At 42.7% G+C, this 10,040-nt stretch overlaps 1 protein-coding gene across 1 annotated transcript; it reads left to right on the top strand.

Moving 5' to 3' along the window:
* The first annotated feature begins 6,555 nt into the window (after positions 1-6,555).
* Positions 6,556-9,540, top strand: LOC115137595 (RNA-binding protein 7-like). Its single transcript, XM_029673914.2, has 5 exons — positions 6,556-6,843; positions 7,161-7,323; positions 7,428-7,509; positions 7,631-7,733; positions 7,967-9,540. Exons 1-5 carry the CDS (start codon positions 6,751-6,753, stop codon positions 8,345-8,347), a joined length of 822 nt encoding a protein of 273 aa, XP_029529774.1. The 5' UTR covers positions 6,556-6,750; the 3' UTR covers positions 8,348-9,540.
* The last annotated feature ends 500 nt before the right edge of the window (positions 9,541-10,040 follow it).

The raw sequence follows: 10,040 nt of genomic DNA, 5'->3' as shown, positions 1-10,040 counted from the left end.
GGTATCCTGTAAATAATTCTGCCCCATGGACCATGAAAGCAGGAAAAACAATAGCCTTCAAAATAGTCCCTCTTATCTTTACAGTGTGGTCCTCATGCACAGCCTCAATCACAATCTCTATGGGATTTCTCCAAGCATGGGGGAAATCATTAGACTTTTAATCAATCTAATTAATATAGCAGCCACACACAGTTCAAGTGCCATCTGATTAGAGTGGAAGTCAAGCTTTTCACACGGCCCATTTGACCTCAACGCTATAATGATGTTGTCATCACCACAAGGCCAGGGGCATACCTCACAGGGTGCTTGAGTCAGTGATCCGATCGCATGCACCGGACTGTGGCATGTACTTGTACAGGAAATTCTTATCAGCATGCACATCGACTTCCAGGGGGATGAGGAGACCTATACACACAGTTGGAGGAGGGCACACTATTACAGCTTGTCTGAATCATCACCTTCTCTACTCTATAGAGCTGTTAGTAAGGATAGGCTACTTGCTGCAGGAAATGTCAGAGAACCCCAGAAGAAGTTATGCAATGTGGTCTCATGGCAAGTCGTAATATACTATATGTAAACCTTTAATTCTTCATTGAGTATTTTATTTATTTAACCTTTATTTAACCTGGCAAGTCAGTTAAAACCTCTCTAGGGTATGTGGGACGCTAGTGTCCCACCTGGCCAACATCTAGTGAAATTGCAGAGCACCAAATTCAAAAACAGAAATACTCAAAATAAAGATTCATAAAACATACGTGTTACACATCGGTTTAAAGATTAACTTCTTGTTAATCCAACCGCTGTGTCAGATTTCAAAAAGGCTTTACGGCGAAAGCATACCATGCGATTATCTGAGGACAGCGCCCAGCACACAAATCATTACAAACAGTTACCAGCCAAGTAGAGAAGTTACAAAAGTCAGAAATAGCGATAAAATGAATCACTTACCTTTGATGATCTTCATATGGTTGCACTCACAAGACTCCCAGTTACACAATAAATGTTAGTTTTGTTCGATAAAGTCCCTCTTTATATCCAAAAATCTACACTTTGTTGGCGTATTTTGTTCAGTAATCCGCCCGTCACAACAGGCAGACGAAAAATCCCAAAAGTATCAGTAAAGTTCATAGAACCATGTCAAACGATGTTTATAATCAATCCTCAGGTTGTTTTTAGTCATAATATTAATAATAATATTTCAACCGGACAATAGCTTCGTCAATATAAAAGAAAAACAAGAAAGGCGCGCTCTAGGTCGCACGCACCAAACAGGTCTGGGGACTTTCAACTATCCACTCAGAGTGGTCTTACTCCCTCATTTTTTCAGAATACAAGCCTGAAACAATTTCTAAAGACTGTTGACATCTAGTGGAAGCCATGGGAAGTGCAATCTAAGTCCTAAGTCATTGGATACTGTATCTTACTCCCTCATTTTTTCAGAATACAAGCCTGAAACTATTTCTAAAGACTGTTGACATCTAGTGGAAGCCATAGGAAGTGGAAGCCACAAAAAGTCCTAAGTCATTGGATACTGTATAAGCAGTCAATGGAAAACTACAAACAGGTTTTCGCCTGTTATACTCACAGACATGATTTTAACAGTTTTGGAAACTTTAGAGTGTTTTCTATCCAAATCTACCAATTATATGCATATCCAACTTCTGGGCCTGAGTAACAGGCAGTTTACTTTGGGCACGCTTTTCATCGGGAGGTGAAAATATTGCCCCCTACCATAGAGAGGTTTTAAGAACAAATTCTTATTTTAAATGACGGCCTACCCCGACCAAACCCTAACAGCGCTGGGTCAATTGTGCACCGCCTTATGGGACTCCCAATCACAGCCAGTTGTGATATAGCCTGGAATCAAACCAGGGTCTGTAGTGTCACCTCATACACTGAGATGCAGTGCCTAAGACCGCTGCGACACTCGGGAGCCAAAAATGATGATGATAAGTATGATATGTTACGTTACATGCTTAATAGAATAGCGGTCTCACAATGTCATATAAATTAGAGGACGTATATTATCATATGTCTTAACCGGTCGTACAATAGCATACAAGTTTGATTATTTTAATGAATCTTGGGTTTGTATAGTATTTTACATCTTTCACTGAGACCAGGTTCCTTGTTGCTTTACCACAAAGGGCAATTAGGGGGAGAATTTAGGTTGGTGGTTAGGTGAACTAACAAAAAAGGATAGGACAATTTATGTGTGTTGATAATGGGATATGATAGAGGGTGAGTCGGTCAAGGATCGATGCAGACAAGGTGGTAGATTGTACGACAAGCGACAGGTTTATTCAGAGTGAAGATATCTGGTACAGCGTATATACGGGCCCCTCTGTTAGCTCATCAGAGACTAGCAGAAAGGAACCTTGCTAACAGTGAGTACAAGCTTCATATACACAACAGAAAGTAGGTTGATTTCTAGGAGATCGGATCTTCGGATTGGATCAGGCTGGGGTGTAGTCATCCGGCATTGGCTCTGTTGTCTGTCCGTCATCGTAGAATCCTGCCATGCCTGTTCTTGGTCGTCACACCATGTTCAGCTGAAAAGGAGATCTGGTGTGTGCGCTATCTTCAGTCACACAATGTTCGGCTGGGAGGGAGATTATGTGTGTGTGCTAGTTTGTCTCTAAGTCTAGGCTTTCTGCCAATCTGTGGGTGTCATATCTGGGTGTCCTCGGCAGCTATGTGTGTACTGTATGTGCGTCGTCCCTGTCTTCTGGGGTCAGTGTGTAATAGCGTATGCGTCCCTATCTTCAGGGGAGTTGTGGCCGAACTGCCGGCTAGCACCTGTGGCTAGGAGTATCCTGTTGTGACAGTGTTCTGGATGATTTGAGTGAGTGTGTGTGTGAGAAATATCCTGTATGGGGCCCAACCTGTTTTACTTTTGAAAATACGTTGTCTCAGCTATAGTAGTGTAATGTCACCTACATAGGAATTAATAGTAATGTAATGTCACCTACATAGGAATTAGCAGTCCTCTACATGTGCAAGGTTAGGGAAACTAAAATGAGTTAGATTAGGTGAATTTACGTAGCAGGTTAGGTGAATTGGGTTAAGTTTAGAAGAAGGGTTAGCTAAAATGCTACAGTTGTATTCACTGTGTATTTATTCATCATGTTGCCATTTCAATTTTTTTAACTAAATTTTGTATCTTTATCTTAACGCTGCATTGTTGGAAAATGATCTGGAAGTAAGCATTTCACTGTTAGTCTACACCTTTTGTTTACGATGCATGTGACAAATATAATTTGATTTGATTCCCCCGATGCGACACAAACATGAAACCCTTAGATTGCTAGACGGTCACGGATTACGTCCAACCATCCTCCCCGACCAACTTCCCTACTTTTGATTCTCTCTCTCAACTAGACCATTAGTAGGTGTCTTACATTTTGGAGCAGTCAAGCTGTCATAAAATATATTTTGTATGACTCTGAGGCCAGGCTGAGTTATCACCAGGCGATTGGGTTCACACCTTGCCCACGGCACATCGGACAGCTGGGGAAAGTAGTCCTACTTTGCCACAGCATGAATTAATCAAATGTATTTATAAAGCCCTTTTAACATCAGCAGATGTCACAAAGTGCTTATACAGAAACCCAGCCTAAATCCCCAAAGAGCAAGCAATGCAGATGTAGAAGCTCGGTGGCAAGGAAAAACTCCCTGGAAAGGAATAAACCTAGAGAGGAATCAGGCTCTGAAGGGTGGCCAGTCCTCTTCTGGCTGTGCCGGTGGAGATTATAAGAGCAGATGGCCATTACGGCTAGATCATTCTTCAAGCTGTTCAAACATTCATAGATGATCAGCAGGGTGAAATAATAATCACAGTGGTTATAAAGGGTGCAACAGGTCAACAGTGTTGCCAATTTAGCGACTTTGTCATATATTTAGCAAGTATTCAGACCCCTCTAGCGACACATTTTCAAAAAAATTGACTAGCGACAAATCTAGCGACTTTTTCTGGTGTTATTGGAGACTTTTGGAGACTGACATGAAAGCACTTATCGTTCTTACTCTTCTCAACGAGCAGCGGGTGCTGCCGTGGGCTCCACCCCTCCCAAAGCATTCACAGGCGGCCCAGTCCTCGCAGCAGTCCCTCCCAGCTACAGTCAGAGCAGGAGCAGAGCAGAGCAGGAGATGTTCACCCCCGTGTCCAGACTGCAAATGAATCGTGCATGCGGGAAGCCGCCACTGGCTGATCCCGCCCTGGCTTACATTCAGGGTGGGATGTAGATGTAAAATATTACATTTACATTACATTACATTTAAGTCATTTAGCAGACGCTCTTATCCAGAGCGACTTACAAATTGGTGCGTTCACCTTAAGACATCCAGTGGAACAGCCACTTTACAATAGTGCATCTAAATCTTTTAAGGGGGGGGTGAGAAGGATTACTTTATCCTATCCTAGGTATTCCTGAAAGAGGTGGGGTTTCAGGTGTCTCCGGAAGGTGGTGATTGACTCCGCTGTCCTGGCGTCGTGAGGGAGTTTGTTCCACCATTGGGGGGCCAGAGCAGCGAACAGTTTTGACTGGGCTGCGCGGGAACTGTACTTCCTCAGTAGTAGGGAGGCGAGCAGGCCAGAGGTGGATGAACGCAGTGCCCTTGTTTGGGTGTAGGGCCTGATCAGAGCCTGGAGGTACTGAGGTGCCGTTCCCCTCACAGCTCCGTAGGCAAGCACCATGGTCTTGTAGCGGATGCGAGCTTCAACTGGAAGCCAGTGGAGAGAGCGGAGGAGCGGGGTGACGTGAGAGAACTTGGGAAGGTTGAACACCAGACGGGCAGCGGCGTTCTGGATGAGTTGTAGGGGTTTAATGGCACAGGCAGGGAGCCCAGCCAACAGCGAGTTGCAGTAATCCAGAATAATATTACAGTAATATTCTTTGTCTAAAATAAATAAATCACTACATAAATAAATCACTACACAAAAATAAATCACTGCATTTGACTCACATAGCCTCAGTCACTTACTCACCTTGTCCACTGTGTGTGTGCCTCTCTTGTGACATAAGCTAAACATCTAGCTGGCTAGCTCATCATGTCTCAGTCTAAACTGTACACTCAAAAATACAGAAAGGAGTGGAATTCAAAGACTGGTTGAAGCCGTTTATTGGAGATGATACACGGACATACTGCCTGTATTGTAAGGCTGATTTCTACACCAAACTTAGTGATGTAGAAAAACACATGACAACTCAAAAACATACTCAAAAGGCAAAGCCTTATAACAGTTCCACCCAAAACAAGCTGCCATTTATGGTTAAACAATTTGAGTCTGCAAAAAAGGCTGAGGCCACCATGACATTAGCTATCGCTGAACACGGTTCCATGCTGGCATGTGATCACATTGGAGGAGCATGTAGAGCTGCTTTCTCAGACACTGCTGCTACCCACTTCAAAATGCACAGGACAAAGTGCATAGAAATGATTAATGGTGTTCTAGTGTAACCGATGTGAAATGGCTAGCTAGTTAGCGGTGGTGCGCGCTAATAGCTTTTCAATCGGTGACATCACTGGCTCTGAGACCTGAAGTAGTTGTTCCCCTTGCTCTGCAAGGGCCGTGTCTTTTGTGGCACGATGGGTAACGATGCTTCGTGGGTGACTGTTGTCTGTGTGCAGAGGGTCCCTGGTTCGAGCCCGGCGAGGGGACGGATGAAAGCTATACTGTTACACTAGCACCATACTTTCTGAAAAAGTTGGTTGCAGATGTGGGTGACCAGCGTTTCAGCCTCCTCCTCGATGAGTCCACGGATGTAAGTGTTTCTAAGTACCTGGGGGTTGTGATAAGGTACTTTAGTGACACCAAGCAGACAATTGTATCAACATGTCTGGGGATTGTTGAGTTGGAGGGAGGATGCCAAATCTATAGCCCGTGCTGTTGTGGCTTTCCTCGATAAGTGTTGTCTTAAAAAAGAGAAACTCCTGGGGATAGGGACTGACAATGCCTCTGTTATGACCGGGATTAACGATGGGGTCCATAAAGTGCTGAAGGAGGAGTATGGCCTCAAATATCTGGTTCTTATTCGCTGTGTGTGCCACTCTAAATAGTTCTAAACATATCTAGGGTGTTTTTTACTCACTTTTTTGTCTCTCCCACTACGTTATTCCTCTCTCCTACAGCGTCCATCACAATTAAATGCACATGGACAATTATGCAAATTCGGTGATGATGTCATTTATCGACTTTTAGGACAACCAATAGCTACTTTCCTTACTGAGGAGTTGGCAACACTGCGAGGTCAACAGTGTTGACTTTTCATCGTCAAGCATTCAGAGGACGAGACAGCAGGTGCGAGAGAGGGTTGAAACAGCAGTTCTGGGATAAGGTAGCAGGTCTAGGGAGCCTCAGGAATCCTTGCATGGCAAACATTTTGAGCTGATCATTTAAAAACGAAAGCTCTCACCAAGGTTACTTTTTTCACTATTAACTGTTAATTGTGTGTTACTGATCAGCATATTGTAACATTCAACGAATACAAACGTAACAGGAAGCTAATGGGGGCCAAGCTCGTGTACTAAACTGATGACATGTTATTTGATGGCATGTCCTTTTTTTTTTTACTGGAGCGCAAGAGCATATGTCGTAAAACAAGATGGTTATTGCAACTCCAGCTAAGGAATTACGTTAGTTTTGCTTTACGGCCGTACCACGGACCTCCTGTTTTTAAAAATCGCAGCATTGTAATTTGTTTACAAATTTGCATCCCGATAAAGTGCATTAGGTATAATTAAAACGAGATGGGAGTAGCGGATGAAACAGACAGGACTCTCTTTGTTGGAAATTTGGATCCAAAAGTGACGGAGGAACTTTTATTCGAGCTATTTTTACAGGTGCAGTAGCTTTGAATTAGCTACCTACGCTACTATATCTACCGCTAGCTAGCTAAATTATTTGCGATACTTTCTCAGTATTCAACAAACAATTATGGCCAGCAAGATTCTGGCCCGTAATTATCTAGCCATCCAGATCAATATAGTTCCTTCATCCTTAGCTAACTAGGTACTCGTTTGCAGCAAAGACGTTAGCTAGGTATCTATATTAGCGAACACATATCTAGCGCTGATCTATCGAACGACGACTAAGGTTTGCTTTTTAATTTGACTGTTGTGTTCTCCATCGTCTGTTCTGTGTTTTCTCTTTGATGCAGGCAGGACCTCTGTTCAAAGTGAAAATCCCAAAAGACAATGATGGAAAACAGAAAGCGTTTGGATTTGTCTGTTTCAAACATGAGGTGTCCGTACCCTATGGCATGAACCTGCTCAATGGGGAAACTCTATTCGGAAGGAGTCTCAAAGTACAGTTCAGAGCAGGTAAACTAATGTAAACCCCTTACAAGTCATGTGAATTGACTAGCTAATGGATAATTTGGGTTTTCCTTCTACTGAACTGTCATTATTTCGATACATATTTACAGGAAGCAGTCACATTAACAGTCCGGGGCACTCTAAGAATCAAAGCCCTGTGAATACTCCCAATCCACATGGGGCTGCGGGCAGGTATGTTGTAACATAATGCAAATTCCTACAAAACAATGTGCATATGTAGGGGATGTTTTTGGGCATCAATAGCTTCTCTATTCCTCTGTAGTTGATATGGAATGCCATGTTTCTTGTGCAGGTTTGACAAGAGCCCAGACCAGATGGGCTCCCCATCATTTTCACCCTCTCAGCACATCCAGAGGTCCTTCTCCTCTCCTGATAGTCTGCAGAGACAGGCCATGGTGAGTTTACCGCCATCCACACTGACCATTACGCTTGTCAAGCCATTCAATTACACATTGTCCTCCTCTCCAGTAGAGTGACACTTAAGTCACATTGTTGTGTGAACCTGCAAGGAAGCATTTCATTGTACTGTGTAGCAAACTTGACTACATAACTATGTGGACTGTGTCATGAACATTTAACCAGTCTACATGGATCAGTAAAAGTGATGCTCTTTGGTCCCTTTCAACAGATGAACAACATGTGGCAGCTCCAGATGCAGCAGCTCCAGGGGGTGAATGGATGCTTCCCAGCTGGTCTTCTGGGGCAGCCACCACCACAACAGCTACAGCCACAGAGTGGTGGAGGTGGTGGGTCCTGGCAACTGGACAGCTCCTCACAGCGAGGCAACAGGCAGGGGTACCAGCAGGACAGCAGCAGCCACTACGGCAGGGACCAGCGGTACCCAGGAGGCTCTGATGACACCGGTTCCAACCGCCACCACCGCAGCCAGCGAGATGACCAGCGAGGTGAACACTATAACCATGACGACAGGAGTGGGAGCAGCGGAGGCAACCGTAGCAGAGATGACAAGTGGAGGGACAGCTCCAGAGATGGCCGGTGGAGACGATAATGAAGCACTATGGGAATTTAAGAACAGCATTGTGAATATTTTTCACTTTTTTTAAAGGACATTTGAGTATTTTACAGATTTGTCACATACTCGGTGTAAATCCTAATCAAAACAATTCTGAATTTATATTGAGAGAAACATTTTCATGCTTGAAATGCATTTTTATTTTTTACAATTGGTTAGTCATATGTTTAGGATGATATTGAAAATATTTAAATGCACTGGACTGTGTCCAAGTAAACAAAATATTGATTGGTTATTTTAAATTTACTTGAGGTTTTCCACAATTGTTTTACTGTGAATTAAAAAAAAAAAAAAAATGGAGATTAAATAGATTTTTATACTGTCCCCTGGGGAATTGTTAAATCATTCTACCCTATTAGTTATAGCTTTTTGAAGGCAAGGTTTGTTTGAAAATATTTGCTGTGTTTGTCAAGTATTGGTATTGCTGTGAACAATTCCTTTTATACAAGGTATGGTGCTCAACTGTTTTTAGTGGGAAATTGCTCAGCTATTCAGTAAAAAAAAAGTACACTTACATGCTGACCAGACCGGACACATCGCGTGCGTCGCAAAATACATTTAGAAATTGTGTTATTCAATTATTGCACCCACACTGCTCGCGCGTGCCAACGAGCTAAAATAGAACTCCTTTCTATTTCTGACACAGATCGTGCTGAAAGTCCTGCCTCTCCCATCTCCTCATTGGTTTATAGAAGCAGGTACCCGTGTGCCATCTCCTCATTGGTTATATCGACGTGGGTGATTGAAATACTAACTGTTTTGCTGGTCGTCATGGTAATACTATGAAAGTTTAGATGCCAATCACCATATAATTTCAAAGATGAAAAAGCCTGGAAGGAGGAGAGATGACTAGAAACGATTCGGTTGGCTGTTTTATGTGTGGATTAATTGTAGGAGTACAGGTCCTTGTGCATTTCAGGTAAAATAACAACTCAATGTTTATATCCCAGGACAAATTAGCTAGCAACAGCAAGCTAGCTAAACAGGATAAATTAGCTAGCAAGTGGAAGCTAACTAGCTAAATTGCCATACATGTTTAATGGTTTTCGACCCGTCCCCAAATTAATGTCATTGGTTCAGAGTTTGTTTTGATATTTAACCTGCGTGTCGATGTTTGCGTTTGGTGTAGGGGAACAAAATAAATGTATGCACGATGGTGTACAAGCTCAGCCGGTTTGGGTTCTGTGTTACTCAGTAGGCTGAAAATGGACTGGTTTTTAGATTGTTACGTTAAATGGAAAATGTATTTTTACATGAGTCTTTTTATTAATTTGAGAATTGTATTGGAAGATGCCCAACAGATTCCATGTACATGTGAAACTAGATCTTTTCATGAAATATTAGCATAAACATTTGTCCACAACTTTTGTGGCCTTCTGTTTACAGGAAAAGCATTACTATGAAAATATCAATGAAATGTTGACACAAATGGTACTTTTTCCATCCAAACACATTCCTACAGAAGTTAACTATTGTATGTTAATGCTATTACATGCAGTTATGCCCAAACTCATGCCTTGCTTGTCTGCTGTCTCTAAAAATGGACCATGTGTAACCAATATGCTTGTGCAGTGGGTTAGAAAGTAAGCTGCAGGTGGCGCCACACACACCTCTTTATTGAATCAATTAGGATGACAAAGATAACCAAGCCAACTGATGATCTGTAGCC

The sequence above is a fragment of the Oncorhynchus nerka genome, linkage group LG11, assembly GCF_034236695.1.
Source record: "Oncorhynchus nerka isolate Pitt River linkage group LG11, Oner_Uvic_2.0, whole genome shotgun sequence".
NCBI classification, from domain to species: Eukaryota; Metazoa; Chordata; class Actinopteri; order Salmoniformes; family Salmonidae; genus Oncorhynchus; species Oncorhynchus nerka.
The sequence above is the reverse complement of the archived record's forward strand: the minus strand, read 5'-3'. Positions and strand labels throughout refer to the sequence as shown.

What these genes read in the sequence shown, in the direction of transcription:
- LOC115137595 (XM_029673914.2), top strand. Translation starts at nt 6,751, where the DNA reads ATGGGAGTAGCGGATGAAACAGACAGGACTCTCTTTGTTGGAAATTTG. An exon ending in CAAAGTACAGTTCAGAGCAG is followed by an intron (nt 7,324 to 7,427) that starts GTAAACTAATGT and finishes ACATATTTACAG; the next exon opens with GAAGCAGTCACATTAACAGT. An exon ending in GTCTGCAGAGACAGGCCATG is followed by an intron (nt 7,734 to 7,966) that starts GTGAGTTTACCG and finishes CCCTTTCAACAG; the next exon opens with ATGAACAACATGTGGCAGCT.